This window comes from Scyliorhinus canicula, chromosome 2 (assembly GCF_902713615.1).
Source record: "Scyliorhinus canicula chromosome 2, sScyCan1.1, whole genome shotgun sequence".
Lineage (NCBI taxonomy): Eukaryota > Metazoa > Chordata > Chondrichthyes > Carcharhiniformes > Scyliorhinidae > Scyliorhinus > Scyliorhinus canicula.
The window spans coordinates 57,240,549-57,266,905 of NC_052147.1; the positions used below are offsets into that span (position 1 = coordinate 57,240,549).

A 26,357-nucleotide genomic window follows, 5' to 3' on the forward strand; every position below is an offset into this window, starting at 1 on the left:
TAAACACAACTCCCTCTTAAGTTATCTACACCCATGGAACCTCCTTTCTACAAACAATATTCCATTAGCCATCTCTCTGTAAACAAGTAAATGGTTAAAATCAATGATTACCTCACCTTTATGACACCTTAAGCAGACATATTACCTACATGTATTAGAACCCAGGGTTTATGATAACATTACCACAATATAAAATAAAACAATATCCTACATTCATCACACCACCAATATCTGCACCTCCATCTGAACTTCCATGCTCACCACAGCAGCCCTTCTTCTCATTGAGCTAGAATGCTTGAATGGTAGCCTAAGATTCAGCAAGGTTTACAAAGCAATGCCATTATTTTTTAGCTTTTTAAATCTTTTCCATTGCAGAAATCGTAAACTACTGCAAAACAATAATGAATTAAGAATTCATCACAAGTGCATCTGGATCAGTCACAAAATAAAGATCGAACATGACATCTTCCCAACTGTTCTTTTCTGCAGATCACAAGTACAACCGAATAATTATTTTCACTGAGGAGGTGGTGATTTTCAAATCATATGATGTGTAAATAGGAAATGCCAAAATCTTGCTTTTTTATTTCCCATGAAAGTTTTGAATATCAGTTTACAGCTAGGACAAAATTGCTGTGTCACACTTGACCAAGATGAAAAAAAACTAATTCCAGTAGCTGCTAACAGGTTATACTTACATACGTACCGCTAGACATCTCAGAAAAATTAAGACTAACTTTGTTTTTTTTTCAAAAAAGGAAGAACCTACATTTATATAGCACCACTTAGCGACTCAAGGACAACAGCTTGTATTTATAGAATAGCATTCTATAATATATTCCAACACATTTCAGAGGACTGTCATTAGAAATAAATTCAAACCGAAGCAAAGAAAGTAACGTTAGGATGAGTGCCCAAAAACTTTGTTAAAATTATAACTTTTTAAGAAGGATCTTAAAAGGAGGAGTGATTTCTAGAGAACATAGTGCCTGGAACCTTGAAGGCACAGCCACCAAAGCCAGGCACAGGACGTTGGGGAGGTTGTAAACTCCAGAACAAGAAGAATGCAAAGTTCTTGAGGAATTCAGGAAGTTACAGAAATATGTAGCTTTGGGGTCATGAAAGGATTTCATCATGAATATTAAATTGGCCTATGAGCAGTCCTCTTCAACCTGAGCTCAGGTGCTTGAGAGGGAAATCAAATCTCGTGGCAGGGGCCAAAAAACATGGTTTTTGTCTTTCCAATATTTAATTGGGGGTAACTGCAGCTCATCTGGGACTCGGTCTGATGTGTAGACTGGAGTGGGTCAGTCAGGATGAACACTTAAAACAGCAAAGTGTGAGCTCACAAGGAACATAAAAAAGTAAAACTAGAAGAGTTATCAGAAAGAAACAAAAAGGTGGATCGATCATAGGAAAGTAAATATAACAAAGCAGCAATAAACAAAAAAGGAAAACAGAAAAATAAAAATGAGGAAGATGATAAATGCATGCAGAGAATTATGGTTGATAATTATTAAGCTTATTTGAAGAAGGTAAGTGGTTGGAAATAATTCCAGGTAGAAAAAGGCATCACGCTCCCCAAAAGTCCATTCTTCATTTTGAACAGTGTGAAGAACCTTTTGGCATGATTTAGAAATTTCTTTTCTGCTCTTTTGTATTCCTTGTCTCGTGTTGAAGATTTACCTTTCCCATTGCTTTTCTGATCTTGTACGTGTCAAAGCAGATTCACACTTATCTCCTTTCGGGACCAAATGCTTCAAATTTCTCAACTTTTTACATCCTCAGGGTTAGTTCTCACTGCTAGAATTTAAGGTTTTCCTGTTCTATTACTGAGATGAATTGCTCAAAGATTTAGTCTGACCAAAGCATGGACAACTTCCTCACACCTGTACTCTACTGCTTTTAGTACATTGTTCAGCATTCTGAATGTTTAGAATTTAAGATTTTCCTGTTCTATTACTGAGATGAATTGCTCAAAGATTTAGTCTGACCAAAGCATGGACAACTTCCTCACACCTGTACTCTACTGCTTTTAGTACATTGTTCAGCATTCTGAATGTTTGTTGACAGCAGTTCTGCAGTGATTGGACATGTTGAAGACTAGAACCTATTCATCTTTTAGAATTAGACCATTCATGGAATGTGCAAGCGACTAACTTTTCCTACTTGTATGCAAGACACCCATTTATCTGCATTTAATGTAATTTGCCACTGTTCCACCCACTTATATTTTATTTAAAGTAAGTCTTTGGCAGCTCTCTCACTCGCCTTCCCATTTTTCATGTAGGGATTGCAAATCGCCTCAGACTCACCTGCTTCTTGGTGTCAGCTCCCTAGTCTTTTTTTTTATATTTTTATTCTCATTTTCCAGTTTCATCAAATTTACACCCAACAAAGATAACCAACAATAACAAATACAATAGTAGTCCCCCGACCAGCAATCTCTTTATCATACAAACCCAAACCTCCCCCCTGTATCTCAAATACAAAACAAGAAAAAGAGAATCCACGGTCCTCCCGTACATAGTAACCAATAAACCGTACACTCAACCCCCTTCCACCTAATGTTTGAATGCATCCAATTCTTGCAAGTGATAAACAATGCCCATGAATTATAGAACCCTTCCAACTTTCCCCTCAGCTCGAACTCACCCTCTTGAGCTTTAAAAATTCCAACAGGTCCCCCCCCCCCCGGAAGCACAGGGTGGAGAAACTGACCTCCACCCCAACAGGACCCACCTTAATCAGCGAGGCGAAGGCCAAGACATCTGCCTCCACACCTGTCTCCAGCCCAGGCTGGTCCAACACACTGAATATGGCTTCGAGGAGACCTGATTCGAACCTCACATGCACCACCCCTTTGCGGGGCTCGTCCCACAGCACTCACACACATCCTCCACCCCCTCAAAGAGTTGGCTCATCCTTGTCCTCGTGAGGTGTGCCCTATATACCACCTTCAACTATCTCAGCCCAAACCTCGCGCACGAGGTTCAGACATTCACCCTCCAGAGCTCCTCACACCAGTGCCCTTCCTCCATATCCTCCCTCAACTCTTTCTCACACTTTGCTTTAATCCTCTCTAATGATGTCAGCTCCCTAGTCAAATTTGACCAGTTACATTGAGTTCTGAATCTAGGCCATTACGTAAATAGATAATCGTTCCAAAGTCTAGGGGCATGAATTGCACTTGAATACCAAAGACCTGTTGCTTGAATTTCTCCTCACTCCACATATCAACACAGGAATTAGATGTTCCTTTTCCAAATTGAGGAGATTTAACAAAATAAAATTTGTGCTTCTGGTAATCGGATTACAGCAATACAACAGGTTTCTGAAAAAACACTAAGACTGTGGATGCTGGAAATCTGAAATAAAAACAGAAAATGCTGGATAAACTCAGCAGCATCCATTGAGAGAAAAGCAGAGCTAATGTTTAAAGCTCATATGACTATTCTTCAAAGCTAAAGAGAAGGAGAAATGTAAAAAAGGGGTAAAGTTGGAGGAGAAAGTTCAAAGTCTAAAGCTGCTACACTCAATGTGGAGTCCAGAAGGCTGTAACATGCCTAATCAGAAGATGAGGTGCTGTTCCTTCAGTTTGCATTGGGCTTCATTGGAACATTGCAGCATGCCAAAGATGGACACGTGGGCACTAGAACAAGATAGTGAATTGAAATGGCAAGCCAACAGGAAGGTTGGGGCCATGCTCGTGGATTGAGCAAAGCTGTTCTGCAAAGCGGTCACCCATCTGCGTTTAGTCTTCCCAATGTAGAGGAAACCGCATTGGGAGCAATGAATACAGAAAACCAAATTGATGGAGGTGCAAGTGAAATATTGCATCACCTAAAAGCAGTGTTTGGAGCCCCGGACAGGGAGGATAGAGGAGCTAAACTGGCAAGTGTTTCACCTTCTGCAATTGCATGGGAAGGTGCCAAAAAGGATTTGGGGTGATGGAGGAGTTGACCAGGGTGTCAGGGAGGGAGCGGTCCCTTCGGAATGTTGACAGGAGTGGTATGGGAAGATGTGTTTTATGGTGACATCATGCTGGAGTTGGCAGAAATGACAGAGGATAATCCTATGAATACGGAGGCTGGTGATGTGAAAAGTGAGGGCAAGAGGTACCCGATCATGGTGCTGGGAGGGAGGGGAAAGGGTGATGGCAGAGGTGCAGGAGATGGGTTAGGCATGGTTCAGTGCTCAACCAAACACTGAGGGGGAATGCGGCGACTAGGGGCTTTTCACAGTAACTTCATTGAAGCCTACTTGTGACAATAAGCGATTTTCATTTCATTTGCTACTTTCTAGAGTCTGATAAACTAGAGTTTGAAGTCTGCAGGGAGTGGTGTGGCATGTATTGAAGTGCTTTGTTCCTGATTTCAAGGCTTTTGCACAAACCAGTTGCACCCAGATGAGTGAAGCAGTACACATTCACTTTGGAATACAGAATTAGGGCGCTATGGTGGCAGAATGGTTAGCACTGCTGCCTCACAGCTCCAGGGACCTGGGTTCAATTCCGACCTCGGGTGACTGTCTATGTGGAGTTTGCACTTTCAATGTTTTGTATCTGTCTTCACAGTAGAAGACACAAAAAGCACCAAATTGTTAAAAATCAAAGATAAAAAGGGAGGAGAGAAATAAAGGGTGGCACAGTGGTTAGCACTGCTGGACCAACGCCAGGGACCCGGGTCCTATTCCAACCTCGGTTGACTGTCTGTATGAAGTTTGCACATTATCCCCATGTTTGCGTGGGTTTCCTCCAGGTGTTCCGGTTTCCCCTCTCAGTCCAAAGAAGTACAGGCTAGGTGAATTGGCCATGCTAAAATTGCCCTTCCTAAATTGTCCCTTAGTGTCCAAAAGGTTAGGTAGGGTCACTGGGATAGGGTGGAAGCGTGGGGCCAAGTACGGTGCTCTTTCTGAGAGCCGGTGCAGACTTGATGGGCCGAACGGCCTCCTTCTGCACTCTGGGTCTTCGATGATTCTAACACCAGAAGAATGCAGAGCAGGGCAAAGTGCTATAGAAATGAAATGGGCGGCGGCGGCGGCCGGGGGGGGGGTTACTCAGCAGGAGACTATTATCCACACAGGATGTTCAGGGTTCAATTCTGCTACCTGAATCTAGCAAGGAACAGGGCGAGACAGGAGAGCATTCTCCTACCTGAATCTAGCAAGGAACAGGGCGAGACATCTTTGCTTCAGTAAGTACATCTTCACTGTAGTCTGTTACCTGCTGCAACCGCAACTGCAGAACAGAGCAAGGACAGCACTGTGAATTGCTGTGAAGGTGAATGTAGCTATGAACTTTTATATCAGTCCCTTTCCAGGTTGGAGTCGAAGATATTTGAAATGTTTCGCCGTTTACCATCAACTTTTGTTTGAGGGAAGGCCACTAATGTTCTCTTTTCAAAGAGACCCGACTACACTTCATTCTCTGTTGCCAGAAAGCAGTAGGTAGAATGTGTGCACAGCTTCATTAGGATTGCAGGCTTCCCCATGGTGTAGAATGGCATTGACTTGTCATATTAAATACTAAGGCAACATGAGCAGGTCAGAGGCTCGGAATCTTGTGGCAAGTAACTCACCTCCTGATTCCCCAAAGCCTGTCCACCACTTACAAGGCACACTTCAGCAGCGTGATGGAATACTCATCACTTCCCTGGATGGCAACACTCAAGAACCTCTACACCATCTGGGACAAAGCAGCCTGTTTGATTGGCACCCCTTACACATTCATTCCCTCCATCATCGATGCACAGTGAGCAGTGTATACCATGTACAAGATGCACTGTAGGAACTCACCAATGCTTCTTGGGCAGCACCTTCCAAACTTACAACTACTACATCTAGAAGGACAAGGGCAGCAGATACATGGGAACATCATCACCTGGAAGTTCCCCTCCAAGTCAGTCACAATCCTGACTTGGGAATATATCACCGTACCTTCACTGTTGCTGGATCAAAATCCTGGAACTCTCTCCCTAATAGCACAATGGGTGCACCTACGTCACATGGACTGCAACGGTTTAAGAAGGCAGTTCACCACCAGCTTCTCAAGGGCAATTAGGGATGGGCAACAGATGTTGGCCTAGCCAGCGAAGCCCACATCCAGTAAAAATTAACAGAACAAAATACTGATGCTGGACTGTTTCATGCTCTTCGACTTTCCAGCAGTTTGCCAATACATCATGCATTTGTGCATACCCATCAGCCTTCTTCCTTCGGCTGCCCAATCAAACTCTTCATCTAAATTGCTGTAGCAGAACTCAGGCATAAACTCGCCCTCTGGAAAGCTGGCAGCTTCACAACCCTTGCTTTCTGCCCTGGCTGCAGGTTAGTCATATCCCATGTCTCATTACTAGCAGATTACGACTCTAAACTACTTTCTTAATTACGTGCAGTGTGAATATCTGAATGGTGACTGCGAGCGCGAAATCGAGCGACAACGTTTCTTCATCAGCAATGTTTTGATGCTCTTCCACCATTACCTGGTCAGGTGGCAGTTCTCGAGTGCCTGAAAATAAAGAGGCTAAGGGCAAGGAATGTGCAGGAGTGGGAAACTTGGGGTGCAGCTTGTAAGTAAGAGGAGATTGTGGGAGGAGCAGGAAATGGGATGAGGAAAATTTAGGAATGAGAATACCATCTACGGCTTCAGCCAAGTCGCTGGCCATGTCTTGAGCAACGGCTGATGAAGAAACATTGTTTCCCCAATGATCGGAAGCACCATTTTCCTCATCAGGCTGAGGACATGCAGGTGTGCTTGCCCATTACCAGTTAGTACCAGCTACTCTAGTTACGCATTATGTTCTGCAAATGAGAGGAAAGTGTGTCAGCGAATGTGGCGCAATGTCTTTGCCCGCTATCATAGTTGAATAGCAGACAATATGTGCAAGCGATGAAATGTGGGTGTGAGGTTTGCACCAGTGTTAAGCGAGGGCAAGATGCAGCTATGAGCATTAGGTATGACTCCTGATTGATAGAGATCGTTCGTAACTGAGTGATGGGACCGTGCTGCATTGGGTAATGACTGAGGCTAGTGGTGCAATTGGTAGGATATGGCATTTTAAGATTAATTAAATGATCTTGACCACTTGGGTGACGTCACTGGACATTTTGAAGCTCTATTGGCAGTTATCTATTGGCTTTGACCGTCACAGCTACCTGTTCTCTTAACTTCAAAGCATTTGTTTGAAGGGCCTCCTGTGGCTGCAGTCTCCTTTACACCTTCTTCATGAAGGCATCTGTCCGAGAACCTTGTAACACCTTCTCTCTCATGCTGTGCCACTATTCAGTCTTTTCGATATCAATGACTTGCACAAGAACTTCCACCATGTACTGCAGCCAAAATGCACCGCCACTTTAAGAGATGCAGGCTAGCTTTAACTCGTGCATGATTTCTCATTATCTTGGGACACCTGATGAGCAATGCAGCCACTCAACAGTGTAGTTAGAATCTGTTGAACACTATAATCATGATAGTGAGCAGACAGATTAAATTTTGCGTTTACCGAACACGGGATAATCACTCATCCTTAACCCCATGCCTTTTTTCAGCGGGTGTCCAAATTAGTCCCCCACTTTTCCTGAACAAGCTAAGAGAGAATATTGTTTCCAAAGTTTGAATGTGTATACCAAATTAAACGGACTAACTGGCCAACACTGATCCCAACCAGTGTACTGGTTATCAAACCTTTTGGCCCCAGGTTACAGTACGTTGCTGAAATTAATTTACAACAAAACTTCTAAATCATTGTCTATTTAGGAGCAACGCGTATTGTTCATTACTAAACACATTCCATTGAATAGTTTACTTCGGTTAAGTGATTAAATGGTTGTTGCAGTAATGGAACAGGTATTTTGAAACAGTACTTACATGCCTGTGTTTTTGATAATACGACCCTGGTCCATTTTCTGTCCTATTCCATGTACAACAAAGACAATGTGAGTAGGGATTGGAGGTTTGTCTTCAAGCGAAGACTCCTCTACGTATCCTCTATGAAGTCTAGTCCCACTACTTGATGCTGCATCGACAAAAAAACACATTATTTGTTCACAAATAATATTAAAACAATACATATAGCTAAGAAGCTTAACATGTAAAACTTCAAGCAGTCACATACTGTCAACTACAAAGCTGCACAGAAGCTGTAATTCAAGTTTTTAAATTGGTAAAGTTATTCTACAAATGTGGTGATTTATTCATAGTGTTGAAAAAAAATTCGATAGAAATATTATCAAATAAACATTTTGTTCAATTTTTTTCTGCTCTTTCATATTTTCTCAAATGTTTACAGCAGTTGACAAACCTTATGATTTCACTGGAAGGCCAGGTAATAGGTGATGCATTCATGAGAGTCACCAGTGCATTGCTTGGGTTGTGCATTTAAGATGTTATAACAAAGTAAAAGAGCTGTCTTTCATTCAGTCACTGAATGTGCATTTTGCTGTCATGCCAGTAAACTCTAGTAAAATTGTAGCAGCCATGAAGTCAGAAGTGGTCTGAATCCAACCTGAGTCTCTGGGGATTTCCAACAATTTGTTTAATTATAAAAGAGCCAAGAGCCAAAACTCGTCTTCTAAACCATTTATTTCTAATTTTCCAGTCCACTCATGAAGCCGCGAGGAAATTGGCACAGATTAATTCAGATCAAAGGGTTGAATGTCTGATGTGCACAAAATGGGTTTTGATTCATGGATATTGGCACCAGTACTGTGGAAAGAGGGAGCTGTACCATTGGTGTGACGTTCACTTGAACTGTGGTGGGACCAGTGTCTTGGTGAATCACATGGGCAGCACGGTAGCACAGTGGTTAGCACAATTGCTTCACAGCCCCAGGGTCCCAGGTTCGATTCCCGGCTTGGGTCACTGTCTGTGCGGAGTCTGCACGTTCTCCCCGTGTGTGCGTGGGTTTCCTCCAGGTGCTCCGGTTTCCTCCCACAGTCCAAAGATATGCAGGTTAGGTGGATTGGCCATGATAAATTGCCTTTAGTGTCCAAAATTGCCCTTAGTGTTGGGTGGGGGTGTAGGCTTGGGTAGGGTGCTCGATGGGCTGAATGGCCTTCTTCTGTAAATTCTATGATCCATCTATGATAACTAGGGCTATGGAATCACTATGAATCACATAACTAAGGGCTATCTAAACTGGGGGTGGGTGGGGATGTTTCACGTGAAGACCGATTTGGAAAATTAAAGAAAAATGAGAGTTATGAGAATGGATTAGAGAGGTTGGGACTGTTCTCCTTGGGGAGAAGGAGGCTGAGAGGAGATTTGATAGAGGTTCAAAAGAAAGAAGCTGCTATTTTCACCAGAAAAGCTGCTGTTCACAGAATCTGCATGGATCTACAGTGAAAACCAGAATTGAAAGCCTAGACTGAAGGAAGGTGTGCTATAAGGCAACTATCAGAAACAAAGACTGATTTTATACCCCACTTTTCTCCTCTGTGTTTGTCTGTCTTGTGTGTGTAGAGGGTCAGGCAAGTTTAAGTGGGGGGGGGGTGTAAGAATTAGATAACAGTTAACCTGTTGTATTTGCTGTATATTTAATTGTATTTATTGATATTAACAAACTTAATTGTGTTTAAATTTACAAACTTTGTGACTGTAGTTATTGGGCCGATAAGGGCCAAAGACTTTGGGTGCATTTTTCTAAGAATTATTTATTAATTTCAATTGTGTTGCGATTCCGGTCAAGTAATAATAATCTTTATTGTCACAAATAGGCTTACATTAACACTGCAATGAAGTTACTGTGAAAAGCCCCTAGTCGCCACACTCCAGCGCCTGTTCGGGTACACAGAGGAAGAATTCAGAATGACCAATTCACCTAACAAGCATGTTTTTTGGGACTTGTGGGAGGAAACTGGAGCACCCAGAGGAAACCCACGCAGACTTGGGGAGAACGTGCAGATTCCGCACAGGCAGTGACCCAAACTGGGAATCAAACCTGGGATCCCAGTGCGGTGAAGCAACTGTGCTAACCACTGTGCTCCCATGTGTGGGGCTGGAATTGACCGCGCACTAGCCCAAAGGATCGTAACCCTCTCCCTTGTAAAAGGGTCAAGAATGAGAGAGCACAAATTTAAGATGATTTGCAAAAGAAGCAAATGTGATGGAGGCATTCAAGAGGGCTGTGATCCCAGTTATTATAACTGGAATGAAATAATCTCAGAATGGAACCCTGGCTCAAAAGACCACAAGTTTTACTTAAAAAAACGTGGAGGAACAGACTCACAGGACTTCTAATTAGTTTTAACAGGCAGAAAAAACCCATTAAACATGAAAAGTTGGAGTATTACACAATACTCCGCTGCTCCTCGCTTGGCTGAACAAATACACACAGATTTTAGGATTAACATGGATTACAAAGTACATCTTAAACTACAATGGTCTCATCAACACAAAAGTCCCCTTTCAGCACACAAGGTGACTGCGATAAGATACGTTGCTCTATGAACCCATGCGAATGTCTGTGGATTTTCCCCCAAAATCACCCCCAGACAATTCTTGTACCGTGAACCACCTTGTCTCATTGAACTCTGGCTTCCACGCAAGTGATTTCAAATTCCGCTTTCAAAAGTCACATTTTAAATAAATTATGCTTTCTTTTCGCTGCTTCCATTGTTTCAGTTTCAGACCTCTCCCTTCAGGTTTCCTTTATCTGACACAAACTCCCAAGGTCCAGCCACCAATTTTTATAATTATTTCAAATAATGTCTCCCAAATGTAGTAATTTGTCATAAACCTGAGCACTACTACAACTATCTTTTTGACCTTTCATGATCCAAAGCCTTTCCAACTCTATGACTTTACTGAAGAGCAATCTGTTTTGGTTCCCAGTTTCCTCTATTCTGTTAACTCCAGACTCTTTGGAACTTCTGTTCATTAATCTAGTTTCCTTAACTAGCTGAAATTTAAATTTCCGCCATCTAGTTTCTCAACCATTACTCCATAGTATGACTTCTTCTCCAGATAGACTGAGAGAGATGTGTCCTCTTTAAGCTTCTAAAACCAACTACTTCGAGAAGAGCTCCTTCTCCCTCACTACCCATCTTGAACTGCAATCAAATTAACCAAACTAAAACTTAAAAGCTTCTCTGCCTTACATGGCCCCAGTTGCTAAGGACCACTGCTGGTTTATTTATTCATCATGCCATAGCCCTCTCTTAGCACAATAGAATCACAGCTGGAAATGAAACCAACTGCACACATACAAACACGACCAGGGTTTACCCTTTCAGGCACAGGAACATTAAAGTAAATATGCCTAAACCTACACCTTATTTCTAATGTTTACCAAACAGAAATAAATCCCTTAAAACTACCTTTGTTTTCCTAAAACAGGGCATTAGATGATTACTTGAAGAGAAACAATATGCAGCGGTATGGGGAAAAGTCACATGGGGCGGCACGGTAGCACAATGGTTAGCACTGTTGCTTCACAGCGCCAGGATCACAGGTTCGATTCCCAGCTTGGGACACGGTCTCTGCGGAGTCTGCACGTTCTCCCAGGGTCTGTGTTGGTTTCCTCCGGTGCTCCGGTTTCCTCCCACAAGACCCGAAAGACCCGCTGTTAGGTATTTTAGACATTCTGAATTCTCCGTCCTTGTACTCGAACAGGCGCCAGAATACACTGACTAGGGGCTTTTGCACGGTGACTTCATTGCCGTGTCAATGCAAGCTTACTTGTGACAATAAAGATTATAATGCTCATCTAGAGAGCCGGTGCAGACACGATGAACCAAATGGCCTCCTTCTGCGCTGCAACAATCAGAGTGTGAGAGAAAGGGCAGAGCATATAATGATGCACCAGCAAATAACGGCATAGTAAGCATAACTGGCAAAAAGAATTAAAGGCTCTTTATCCGAATGCTCACAGCATTAACAAGATGGATTAATTAACACAATGGATTAATTGGCAGCACAAATATAAATAAACAAGTATGATGTAATCGCCACCTGGTTGCAACGTGGTCAAATCTGGGACCTGAATATTCAGGGTATTTGACATATTGGAAGAACATGAGGAAAAGAAAGGAGATGGAGATCTAAAACAACAGTGAGAAATGATCTTGGTTCAGAATATCAAGGTGTGGAATCAGTTTGGGTGGAGATAAGAAATAGGAAAAGAAAGAGGTCACTAATGGGAGTAGTTTATAGCCCCCAACAATAGCTACACAGCAAGATAAAATGTACATCAATGAATAATTAGGGCTTGCCAGTTACTGCAACAATTATGCGATTTTAATCTTCACATCGATTGGACAAATTAAATTGGCAATAGTAGCCTGGATGAGTTCAGAAGAGTGTTTTTGGCCAGGTTTCTGGGCCAATCTACCTAACTAGGTTCTGGAAGAGCAAGGCCCGAGATCCAGGAGAAGGGAGCCTCCCGATTGGTTGGTGAAGAGTAAGTAACTCGAGGCAGGGGAAAAAGCCAGCAGGGCACTAACTCCATCGATGGCTCATTGCGATTCCCCCCCACCCCTATTGGTGTCTCAGGACAGGGGCAAAGCCCCTGAAAATAGAGGAAGAGCCCCAGACTCTAGGCCTAGATGCAGCCTTGGTCAGGGTGTTGGTCAGAGCCTTGCGTTGTTGAGACGCCTTGGAGGGGGGTGTAAAGAGAGAGACAGAGAGCGAAAGAGCGCAAGAAATGGAGAGTGGGAAATAGAAAGGCAGATAGACAGACGGACAAAGTGGTAAAGGAGAGAGTGGAACAGACAGTAGGAGAGGAGAAAGAGAGAGAGGAACAGACAGAGTGGGAGAGGAGAAAGAGAGTGGAACAGAAGAGAGGGAGAGACAGAGGGATAACAGGAAAACTCAAGGTGAATTTCAGGAGCGCTGTGATACGAATACAGAAGCTGTGCCACTCATTAAGGAAATGCAAACACAGTTATTGTATTAAAAAACTGAAGTTGTTTCTTGTGCGTGTGACCCACGACTGATTTTATCTATGTGTGCATGGCCTTTGATAAGCAAAATGTTCCTACCCTTGGTATAGGGCAATGGCATGATCACACCTACAGTACAGTGTGCAATTGTGGTCACCTTCCCGTTGTGGTTCCCGTACCAGCCTCCCCGAACAGGCGCCGGAATGTGGTGACTAGAAGCTTTTCACAGTAACTTCATTGAAGCCTACTTGTGACAATAAGCGATTTTCATTTCATTTCATTTCTCACCTTGCTTAAGGGATCTACATACTTGCATTGAAAGCAGCTCAGCGAAGATTCACTAGGCTGATTCCTGGGATGAAGAGGTTGACATATGAAGAAAGGTTAAGTAGGCTGGGCCTACATTTGTTGATGTTTAGAAGAACGAGAGGTGACCTTGTTGAAATTTAAGATTCTGAAGGGGCTTAACAGGATAGATGCTGAGAGGATATTCTGAGGGAATTGAGAACTGGGGAACATATTTTCAAAATAAGGTTTCTTTGATTTAAGATGGAGATGAGAAATTTCTGCTCTCAGACGGTCATTAATATTTAGAATTCTCTTCCCAGAAAACAGTGGGAGCTGGATCATGAAATATTTTCAAAGCCGAGTGAAACAGCTTTTTGATCGACAACAGAGTCAGGGGGTAGGCAGGCAATTGGAGTTAAGGTTTCACCAGATCCGCCATGAACTTACTGACTAGTGGAACAGGCTTGGGAAAGGGAGGGAGCTGTGAATGGCCAACTTGTGCTCCGATTTCTTATGCCCTAATGTTCCATCAGAGGAGATCAACAGGTGAGCTTCTGCAATGCCTGCATAGATGTCACCCTGAACTGCTAGAAGGCCATATGCAAGAACAGCTTGTTTATCAATCTTTTCCATAAATGTTTCTGGTGGGACGGCACGGTGGCGCAATGGTTACCACTGCTGCCACACAGCACCAAGGACCCTTGTTCGATTCTGGCCCTATGTCACTGTGTGTGAAGTTTGCACATTTTCCCTGTGTCTGCGTGAGTCTCACCCCCGCAACCCAAAAGATGGGCAGGGGAGGTGGACTGCCCATGCCAAATTGCCCTTAATTGGAAAAAATTTAAAAGACATTTAAAAAAATGTTTCTTGTTGACCAATCTGTAATCACTTACGGAGGTGTGCAGTTTGTACAGTGTGAATTAAGGCACTGCAATCCGCTACCAAACTGGGAAGCCAAAGCTAGCAGCAGCCAAGCTGACAAACACACCCAGCTGTTAGTTTCACAACTTACACGTGAAAAATGATGCAGCATCAATGGAAAAATTATTTTGGGAATATTGTATAATAATGTTACGTCAATTTTACAGGTACGGTTTGGCTTAGGCTCCTGCTAACACACTTGATGAAAACATTGACTGTGACTAGGCATTGTGAAATAATCCCCAGTTATCCCAATCCCATTCTTCTCCCAAGGTAAAAACCAAAAATGTTCATCACCATAATCCCTTTAAAAATGTTTTCAGAAATTAAATGAACATCGTTTAGGCAAGTTTAACTTATTCAATTTGCTCTCAAGAAGATTCAGAATAACACTATTAAGCAAAGTAAAATGTTTATTGACCAAACTGTACCTTTGGAAAATCCCAATTTCTGGGTAACTGTCCTGGCAATTTTGGATGTGGTGGTGTCACTGTACAGATAAACCTCATCCACGCTGTACCAGTCCACATGGTTGCGGCTGAGCTTTAAACTGTGTATAGCTGTGACCCATAAACATATTTCAAATATTAATACAGCACAAGACACAGATTTGTCTGCTCTTTATATTGCTGACATTAGCTGTCAAACTTTGAATAGTGAAATAAGTGGTCAAAATGCATGCAGTGATTAAGGGACATTCCAAATCTAGACGTTAATTAGTAAATAAATACAGACAAGAGGAAACACTTCATGAACTGTTAAACGTTTCCAGGTTTCTTGAACAAAAAAATTGCTTTGCCCTTCAATAGTTTTTCTGGTGGGTGGGAGGTTAAGAGAGAAGATAGAACAAGAGCACTCATCTGAACGGCATATTGTCAGAGCTACATAGACTTTCCTCTACATACAGAGTTCAGATTGTGGATAACCTAGGATGTGGTAAGATATCAAGCAAATTTGGATTGAAGACAAACAAGTCTTTTTCAGTCAGCACTGTAATTTACAGACGAGTAATTAATACTTTACAAATCTTAAGTTATTGAAGATAACTTGTGCACGGAAGTATGTTTTAGTACACAATGGAGCTAATTGTCCAATTTTGGAAAAGTCTTCATGGCCGCATAAAATCACTATCTGCTCAGTCATTTTACAAGACCAGCCATAAATGACTTCAATCGTAATAGGACCAGCAACATTAAGTGACCAATTATAAACACTCCTGGATGAACAGTTCATGATGTGTAACTCTCAGTCTCAGGAATACATCTTGCTAGTTTTGCAATACTATTTACCCTTGCCACAAGATTCCTGGTGGAGCCATGCACTAAAAGCCAAACAGCATGGCTGGGATTTTCCAGTCCCGACCGCTGTGGGACCAGAAATTCCCGTCCAAAGTCAACAGACCTTTGTCTGGTCCATCAAATTTTCTGTCCTACCCGTGACGATTCCCACTCTGGGCAGGAACAGAAAAGCATGTATTAACCTAGATGCCAGTCACAACTTCCTAAAGGTTTCAACTGAAGCACATAATAATCAACTGATAGAGCAGGCTTTCTCTGAGCAGAGAACGGAGGGTGCAGAAATCATTTCAAATTCATTAACAGTCTTACTTTGGATATCATCAGAGGTTCAGGGGGAGAGGAGTGTAAATACTACTTGAAAAGCTTTTCTAACCAATAGCAAAGCTGTACAGAGTAATCTATACTATACCTTGACAACGCTTTCTTTTGTTACATGCAGTGGTTGTACTTTCTTTATATCCTCTCCATTTGAACAGAAAGGGAAGGTAGAAGGGAGGGAGTTGGTAGAAAACTAACAAAGCAAAAAAAGTGAACTTTATGGATTTTGTGATCATTCAACTGATCTTCAGAATAAGGTCTCAAAATCAAAATACATTCTACGCTTTCCAACTAAAAGGTTCTCTGATATTTATTTTTTAAAATTCTACCCACGCCAAATTGGTGGACTTGTATAGTATTCCTAAATTATTTCTAACAAAGTTAGTTGAAAATTAAACACAAATTAGATTTTACCTACAAATGAGAGAATACAATTTGACATTTTCTTCATGATCTATGCAGTTTTGCAATACTAGGGTTGTCACATTAAAGTTTCAACTGTGCAATTTCCAGGTCACCAGCAACTGTCTATGCACTGGTTTCTTGAGAAATTAGACAGTTGTTATTCTCGGAGTTTCATTAGTTGCTACATTTTACAATAAAGTAGTCAGATATCAGCACAGCAATAGCTGGAATTTAACATATCAGTTTAATTTTTGTTTAAATAAATGACATTGCAACAGCTAACAATTGCCTCGCTACTGAAAAGCAGAATAAGCAACAAAAAAAAAATTGTCAAAAGTTTTATAGAAATTACTAATCTATTCAGTCAGAGTACTTTATTACTGGTCTCCATAAAAACCAATTGCTCATTTATTTCCTTCACTTTCACCAGTAGCCAGGTTTATTCACATCGGGTTAGGTGATATTGCAATGTACCAAATGTACTGTCTACTCATGTTAGAGATAAGAATTTGCAGTTTATAAAGAAAACAAAATCAGGCTCCAGCAACTTGCATGTCATTTCTCTCAGAGCTTCAACGAAAAATAACAACTCAATTCTTCAACATCTAAGATCCTACAATCCCAGGAGTCAAGATCAAAGTCACAGGGGTAGAAAGTTATAGTCCTATCTGCAACTGGTACTTCTTTTCATCATGTTCCCTTTGGGGAAGACTTTTTTTAAAATAAAAAACACAATGAAGTTTCATGCAACACACATATTTGAATATCTATTGGAGTTAGTGATGGATAAATGGAGTAGAAATTGTGGAAGTTATTCAAAGGGCTAAATCAAGTAGCTGGATACATCACACACACTCGTAATATAAAGGAAATGTTTATCAAGTCCTTCAGTTATCAAGGAATATAGTTAAATCGTCAAGCCTGTATTCAGCGACTAGTAGCTGCCAACTAAAGTGAGCAAGACATTTGAGAATTTGATATTGGTCTTATGAGTCAGTAAGTTAGGTTGATGGAATTCAAAAATTTGCACTAAAAATAGGTTGGATACAGAGGGATAGTCAACAGTGTACCCAATAGAACCAGTTGTAACCTCCTGCATGATTAAGATGAATGAAAACCTGACGGTAATGGTGTTATTAAATATTTGTATACCAATACCATGCAATTAAGAGCTGTGGTGCATTTTGCTGTGCACAAGATTCTTCACAAACCACTTCCCTTCCAATTTTCTTCCCTAGCTCTTGAAAAGTGCCAATTCACAAAGATGTATAATTCCACTGAGATTTCATACTCTCCAATATCTCAACCAAATGACCAGTCTTTATACGAGTCTAGATAGGCTCAGAGAGCATTACATCTGAACCCCACTGCTGCTATTTAAAGTACTCCTACCAAAACTGCAGAAATCAATTAACGCAGCCCAGAGTCGGATAGGTCCACATTAACATAAATATTGATTACACTTAATTCATAAAACAAAGCTGCTATTATCCACATGGGTCTTCAATCCTCCAAGGTAACTATCCTCTTAAAAATGCTTTCAGACCTGGTTTATATACCAGTAGATTTGGCCAAAACTAAATCTACTCACTTATGTAAGAAAAACAAAGGGTTACACTTACTTTCAATCGCAGTGATTGAAACGAAATTAACATTTTGCTTTGTAAAATATGTATTTTGTTTCAAAGCCAAAATTCTGTGCAAATATGTAAAACAAATTAAACTGATGGCATGCATAACATCATGCAGAGTTATCCATAAACCCTTTAGAAGAAACAGCAATAGCATCCTCCCTGGTTACCAAAGATAAAAACTGCAACAAGCTGTTTTTGTAAGTTGAAGTAACCTGGAAATCCAAGTTATTTTTAAAAATTATGTTCAAGAAACCATTAACCAGTAAGGCTATTGCTGTGCTGATCATTTTGAATTTCTTTTTCTTCAGATTAATGAATTTCTTTTTCTTCAGATTAATAGAAGTTAAATAAAAGGAGACAACCTAGTCTTCTGCATTAAAAATACCCACAATTTAAATATAAGAGGTATTATATTTTAAGTTTCCAATTACAGAAAAATCTCCCTCCCACCTTTAAAATATAGTTTGTGACATGGGCAAGCAACATGCATGCAAACAGCTAGACAAAACAAATGAAATATTCTTACAGCATAATTTCATAAACGGTCATGCATATCTATTGACAATATTTAAGAAGTTGGTTTGGTTCACATTTGTGTCCATCTTATACTTAAGCACCTCTTTTCAATTATGCCGAACGTCGATTATTTAATCCAAGTCATGCTGTATATGCATAGCATTTTTATAAAAAGAAGTCTGTCTAGAGAGCAGTGTGTCTAAAATATGTTCTAAACAACTTATGGATTCAGTGAACAAAATGAGGAATTCGTCTGACTTTAACTATGGCAGACATTGAAAAACCTGTCAAATATTTCCATGCAATTGGCCACAGTAAGCTGAATCATCACACCATTTGAGAGACAAAAGATTGAGTATGAAAACAGGCTGGCAGCTAACATAAAAGTCTTAACAGTAAAAGAGTAGTAAGAGGATTGGTGGAGCCAAATAGGGACCTAAATGGAAATCCATGCATGGGGCAGAGATAATAAATGAGCACTTTGCATCCATCTTTACAAAGGAAGAAGATGCTGCCATGTCATAGTCAAGGAGGAGAACATTTCCAAAGCGGTGGTACTAAAAAGTCTGGCTGTACTTAAACCTGATAAGTCACCAGGACCAGATGATGCATTCAAGGTTACTGAGGGAGGGAAGGGTAGAAACTGCAGAGGTACTAACCACAATTTTCAAATGCTTCTTAAATGCAGGCATGGTGCCAGAGGATTGGAAAATTGCAAATGTTACACCCTTGTTCAAAATGGGGTGAAAGGATAAACCCAGCAATTGCAGGCCAGTCAGTTTAACCATGGGAGTGCAAAAACTGTTAGAAGTAATAATCAAGGACAGAGTCAGTTGGGTAAGTGTGGATTAATTCAGGGAAGCCAACATGGATTGGTTAAAGACAAATAGCATTGAACTAACTTGACTGATGTTTTGATGAGGTAGCAGAGAGGGTTCATAAGGATAATGTAGTTAATGAGGTGTATCTGAACTTATGATAGGAGTTTCAGTATCCTGTTTATTCAGTTGCCACAGAGATAGGGTCAATCGATAGCAACTTCATATTTCCACAAACTAAATATATCGATGATACACAAATAAATGTGAATATCCACAAAAGGTAACAATGGCAGAATTCACTTTTTAGATTCAAGCCTCTAGACAAGTAGTACGAAGGGAAGTTTTTTTTAAATGACCAAATCATAAAGACATTACAACCTAAAAAAGTACCCGACCTTGCGTGGAGACAAGTTCTGCAGGTAAAAAGTATGAAATCAGTAAAAGAGAATCCAAGTACTGGCAAGTGTGATACAACTTCAGTGGATGGGGGTTCATTGGTCTATACAAAATTTAAAAAGAGGTCCCATTTTGCCAGTGTTCTAAACACAAACTCAGAATTCAATAAGTCACTTTGAAAAAAATGCTTGAAATAACATACGGAGGTTATTTATTAAAAGGCACTAAAGTGACAGAAGATATCTCCTGAAATTTGGTGGAAAACCCATTTAAATCTGATTTTCACCAAATTCCACAGGGCATTTTGAGTTGATTATTAGGATTTAAGTTATTCCAATGCATAGTTGATTTGATTCATAACATTGTAGCTCACAGAAAGAATCCAAAAGTACATGTCCAGTAAAGAAAAGCCAAAGACAAATTAAGACACTCATGCATCGCTTCTTAAGAGATGCAAAAATAGAACAGGTGTATAGAAAAATAGAATGGAGTTTGAAATAGATCTTTTTCAAACGAATTCTGTATTTGAATAAAAAACAATTAAAACTTAGTGAAATTAAACACTAATTGGTTGATTTGCTTTGCTCAAATTTAAAGATGAAGTATGGGGTTGATGAGTTGAAGAACTCTTTTCATCAGAAATGAAAAGTCACCAACCCAAAACATTAACTCTGTTTTTCTTCCCACCGATGCAAAGTGACCTTTAGAGTATTTCCAGCATTTGTTGTTCCATGTTTTGTCTACTATAAATTAAAGCAGCATACAAATCAAGCCAACATAATGTCTGTTGTTAATTCAGTCCTTTGTCATTTCAGTCCAAATTTAGAGAAATTGAAGGATTTCACATACATAAGGCAGTCCAGAATGAAGGAGCATCACTGTTACTCTCTCTGGTGCTGTTACCACAAAACTAGATGTGGGGCAATGGGAATGAACTTCTATAAGACGGCAACAAGACTACTTATACAGATTGTTGATAGCAGTGAATGACAGCACTGAATGAGAGGTTTCTATAGCAGACCCAAATTCCAAACAGTATTCATAAAAGATCACAATATGTGATAATATTCATCCACAAATTGAAAGGCGGGGGTGAGATTCTGGTAAATTAGTAGTGAGCTTCTGTTTGCACTACAAGTTTAATTTAAAATCTCAATTTCATTTTTATTCCTTTCATACTTTTAAATTCTATTCTTGCAAATGTTCTATATTATTCAAACATTTATCTTGCTTGCCTATGGTAATCTTTCTGGCATGCTTTACTAACTAAACTGAATCAAATGGGGACAGTTAACTTATTGGCTCAGCACTGACAAAGGTGCCCGAAAGTATGCAAGCCTCTGGCACAACTGCTCAGGTAGAAAAATAGGAAAAACAAAATTGGAAGTTAGGGAATGCTCGTTGTAATTTCTATTCTAATCTCAAAAGGATGTTTTTCTAGATAAGCACCAAAATATAAATGGCAAGAAATGCTATTCTATCTTTGTTAATTTATTTTAAAAATTACTAAAATAACGGTTACTGACTTCTAGAAAGCATTGGAACACTACCACCTTCCAATTTTCCCTCCAAATCACATGCTATCCTGACTAGAACTTGTCATTCCGTCATCATCAATAGGTCAAAATCCTGGAATTCCCTCCCGAACAGCACTGTGGGGACCAAATGGACTACAACTATTCAAGACAACAGCTCACTACTGCTTTCTCCAAGGCAATGAGGGATGGATAATTAATGCTGGTTTTAGCAGATGTCCCATGAGTTAAATTTTTAAAAGTTGTACTTATTGTCATGCAAAGCTTTTAATGCCTTGCATGAAACACGCCACTTCTCGCTACATAGTACATTCAGAAAAGGTCAGGGCTGCAGATCAGAAACACAAAATATTATAGTACACACATAATAAATAGCTATTGTGTATTCAAATGGTATGCAAGGCTGAAAAATTCCAGCCTATCAGAAAGAGTGCATTGTGAAACTGAAATTAGGATTACAGGCATTTCTTTGGCTTACCATCTTTACTATCCATAGGTTTAGCTACATCCAGTTCAAATGCATCCTGCATCTGTTGACCCCGAAAACGCTTTAGGTGTTCAGCTTCAATCAGATCACTGTCTTCCTCTTCCAAAGGTTGCCACGTACCATCAATAAACCACTGGCCACGCATGACTATAATATTATCAGATTCTGCAAAGTCAAAGACAACGTAAGCATAAGTTAACAGCAGAAAGCAAAATCTAGTATGTTGCAAAATCTTTGAAGTTTTCTTCCTAAATACACTTGAGGAATAAAAACAATCTAAATATGCAACTGCTTTCATTACAGAAATTGTCTGACCTGCTGGATTTTCTGTTTGTGTTGTTATGTTAGTAGAACTATGGAAAGGGAAACGAGAGAAGGAAGAGGGGGACAAAAAGCAAGTTTGCAACTGGATTGTACTATCCAGAATATTAAACAAAAAACAAGACCCACGTTTTCTATTTATTTCATTATTTCTAAGAGATTTCATCTTTAATCAGTGGACTAACATAGGCTAAGTGGCGGGGTTATTCCGTCACATATCTCAGCAAGATCATTTTCAAACTGCCAGTTTCCTGACAAGAGCGTTTAAAAACAAATGCGCTATTTGTGGAGGAGCCTCCATTCACCAAGTAGTACAAGAAATACACCAAGCGAGTGGGGACCCTGACATCAAGGTGAAGAGTGGGCTCCAAGGGCATACTTGTCGGCAATGAGACCTGCTCGGCAATTTTATGTCAGGCTGCCTCCTAAATGGCTGGCCGTGGGAACACCATCAAATTAAGCATTTAAATAAAAGCAAAATCCTGCAGATGCTGGAAATCTGAAATATAAGCTGAAAATGCTAGATAAGCTCAGCAGGTCTGGCAGCATCGGTGGAGAGAGAAATAGAGTTACCGTTTCAAGTCCATGTGACTCTTCAGAGTTAAAGAGTCGTACGGACTTGAAAAGTCTTAAATATTATCGGATGAAAGCTATCTCTAGAGGATGCAAGGACCCTACACAAAATAAGATGAAATGAAAAATGAAAATCGCTTATTGTCACGCGTAGGCTTCAATGAAGTTACTGTGAAAAGCCCCTAGTCGCCACATTCCGGCGCCTGTCCGGGGAGGCTGGTACGGGAATTGAACCGTGCTGCTGGCCTGCTTTAAAAGGCAGCGATTTAGCCTTGTGAGCTAAACCAGCCCCTGTTTGTATTGTTCCTGATGGACACTGGCTTTTGATCATGAACTTAACTGCTGATCTCACTTTGAAATATTCAACATGCAAGAAGAAAAATGTTACTCATGCTGTTGAAGGTGTCCATTGGTTGCGGCTCAGACATATTGGTGCCCCAAAATGGTTGGACTTTATTAAGCTTTTTACTGGGCGATCTTGATGCTTGCAACATTCTAATCTCTTGCACCAGAATTTCTCACCATGATACATATAGAAATTCACCCCCTGAAAATTTGTAATTACAATGTTTAAATGATAAAGTACATGAGGGGCTAGTCGCGCACCAAATAAAGGCAGACTCCTTTACCTCAGACTAGCCATTTCTACTTCCCCTGCTGTTTGGCATCTGCTGCTTCATCTTTAAAGCCACCTTCTTGTATTAGCAGCATTTCCGCAAGCTGTTGTTACATTCTCTTTCTCAGAACAAATATGAAGAGGACTTGTCCAATCAGCATACAAAGCTCATTGTGTAGAGTTTCTCTCAGTTTGGAATGCTACTTGTTTGCAGAAGCAAGGGAGGGAGCTCCTAAATTCATGTAGTACTTGTGTGGGCTGTTGTTATTTATGCAGCAGAGTTCATTTGTTAGTTTATAGCTGGCAGATTTCAAATGCCTCCAAATCTGCTCATAGGCGGAGATAACTTATTCAATGGCAAAGAGGTTCAAGCAGTTGATTTAACTGCTGTGTGCCATTATAAATGGAACACCAAGTGTTCCATCTGCTTTTAGTGTCAATACAAGATGATGTGGGATAATACAAATAACGTGCTTGTTAGGTGAATTGGACATTCTGAATTATCCCAGTGTATCCGAACAGGCGCCGGAATTTGGCGACTCGGGAATTTCCACAGTAACTTAATTGCAGTGTTAATGTAAGCCTACTTGTGACATTTATAAAAAATCAAGTTCCTATTATAGGTACTCTTTCAAATTTGACCAATTCTTCTCGAATATGGCCCCTGCTTTTTGGGCAATCCTTGCTCAATAGCTTTAGGATGAAGTTCTTCAGGTCCTCTCTAAATATTCACATCTCATACCACATTTTTTTCACTTCATTTATTGATTTACAGGATTCTGGGAACATTTTACAGAAGCCAGGCAGTTAATTCTCCCTCTGTGTTCCAAAAGAATGATAAAATTTAATGTGGCATGTGATCCAACTAAACACCAGGGCTACAACTTAAAAAAAGGGGTAAATTCAAAGAAATTAGAGAAAAATAAAAACATCTGGGTTGGAGGAAGAAGTGTAATAACACTTAAGTAGAACCTAAATGAAACATCTTCACAAGAATAATGCTGGACGTGCTAAGCAGGTAAACACCCAACAGCATCAAACGCAAATCAACATGACTCGAATAAAAACAAAAAATGCCAGAAATACTCAGCAGGTCTGACAGTATCTGCAAAGAGAGAGTAACAATGTTAATGTTTCCAGTTGAATGACCCTTGAAATTTCAGAAAAATAATATTCAACTCAAAAGTTGACTTAATTCTCTTACTACGGATCCTGCCAGACCTGCTGAGGACATCTAGCACCTTCTGTTTGTATTTCAGATTTCTATCTATTTGCATATTTTGCTTTGATTTTTACCCTAAAATTGGAACAAGGGGAAAAATTTACATCTACAGATCCTGCAGGGAAAAAGAGCTCACTGGGATGAAGGCAAATTGCTCAAAACAAGTTAAAAGACGAATAAGAGTGAAAAAGAGATCTAGAACACAAACACACAGCTACAACAGCAAAATGCAACAGTAAAAAAAAAATCAACATTACAATAACAGGAAGAGGCAGGAACATTAAAAGGTCATAAATATTCTGTAATATTATATCCTCCAAATATTCACTCAAGAGACGACATACAATATACTAAGATCAAAGCAAATTACTGCGGATGCTGAGATCTGAAACAAAAACAGAAAATGCTGGACAACCTTAGCAGGTCTGACAGCATCTATAGAACGGAGCTAACATTTTGAGTCTGGAGTTCAAACGTTAGCTTTGTTCTCTCTCCACACATGCTGTCAGACCTGCCGAGATTGTCCAGAATTTTGTTTTTGTGATGTACAATATGCCTCTAGTCCTCACACCACACATTACCAGCAGCCCATTGCCACACTATTAAGACAACAATCTTCAATATAATGGAGATGGAATTTCTTCAAAGACTGAAAGAACTTAAAAATAAATAAATCCACAAAAACAGAAGGTACTTATCTCAAGCTGATATAGGATGAAACATATGGAAGCAATCGAAGACCATTAATCATCAATTCTGTGTAAAATAATGGAATTGCTTAAAATTTAGACAATAACGTTGAGGTGAGAGGGATATCGGGTGCCCTAGAATACAGTAGTGGGACTACTGCTGTTCTTAATTTACATCAATGTCTTGAATTCAGACACTCAATGTAAATTGGTCAAATTTGACGGTGAACCAAATTGTGTAGGGTGGCGAAATCAAAGCAACCATCCCAGAAATTACAGAATAAGCTAAGAAAATAATGAGCGAGCTGATCACTGACAGTTGATATTTAATGCAGAATGTGCATTACATAGAAAGAAAAATAGGCATCCTAAATTCTGTGAATGTTGAAATAGCTATGGTGAAGAGAGATCAGGAAGCCCTTCCAGTCTTATCATATGCAACAAATGGACAGCAGCAGGGCAGCATGATGGCGCAGTGGTTAGCACTGCTGCCTCACAGCGCCGAGGACCCGGGTGAGACCCCAGCCTCAGAGTCACTGTCCATGTGGAGTTTGCACATTTTCCCCGTGTCTGCGTGGGTCTCAACCCCTCAACCAAAGATGTGCAGAGTAGGTGGATTTGCCACGCTAAATTGCCCCTCAATTGGAAATTATTTTTTAAAAATAGACAACAGCAAGTAAAACCAATACAATGTTGAACTTAGTGGTGAAAACGGTACCTTGAGTACTGCACTCCCTTCTGATCACTGAACATAGGACTTGGGAGCATTTGGGCCCTTGCTTATGCTGCCATACAATAAGATCAAGGATGATATAAATTCCACTTTCCTGTTCGTCCCTCAACTCCCTAGTCTCTCAAGAATCTGTCTAACTCTGCCTTAAATAAATTCTTAAGTGCCCAATTCTTTTTTTACCCTATTAAGGGGGCAATTTAGCATGGCCAATCACCTACCCTGCACATCTTTTGGGTTGTGGGGGCCGAGACTCACACAGGCATGGGGAGAATGTTGCCTTGAATAAATTCAATGACCCAGCCTCCAATGCTCTCTGGGATGAGAATTCCACAAACTAATGACCCTCAGGAGAAAAAATCTCAGTCTTAAAATTAAAAGAGACCTCTTATTCTTAAATTGCGTTCCCTAGTTCTCGTCTCCCACACAAGTAGAAGCATCCTCCCAGTATCTAATTTATCAAGTCACCTCAGGATCTTCTATGTTTCAATAAGATCACTTCTCAAAAATGAGAGAGGCAACCAATAGCTGGAAGCAACACAAGAGTCTACTTACTAACCCCTAGACCTGGAAATTCCCAGCTCAGCCCACTCGCCTCAGGAGAAACGTGCCCGGGTTCAGGCTTCTGGCAGGAAGCACCCCGCATCCGAGACACTGTCAAAAATCGCTTAACCAAGGAAAGGGGTCAGAAATCCCAAATATGGGACC

The 26,357-nt window shown here is 40.4% G+C and overlaps 1 protein-coding gene across 4 annotated transcripts in view; it reads right to left on the bottom strand.

Annotated features, from left to right (window-relative positions):
* The window catches only part of ddhd1b (DDHD domain containing 1b), a 107,062-nt gene that overhangs the window by 65,606 nt on the left and 15,099 nt on the right, over positions 1-26,357 (bottom strand). For 3 of the 4 annotated variants that reach the window (XM_038779068.1, XM_038779059.1, XM_038779083.1), the window contains exons 2-5: positions 21,490-21,663; positions 15,796-15,897; positions 14,520-14,648; positions 7,868-8,015 (exon numbers count right to left, since the gene is read on the bottom strand). In XM_038779068.1, the coding sequence (XP_038634996.1) occupies positions 7,868-8,015; positions 14,520-14,648; positions 15,796-15,897; positions 21,490-21,663 (553 nt within the window). The remainder of the gene's footprint in view (positions 1-7,867; positions 8,016-14,519; positions 14,649-15,795; positions 15,898-21,489; positions 21,664-26,357) is intronic. The other variant, XM_038779076.1, reaches the window with a different exon arrangement.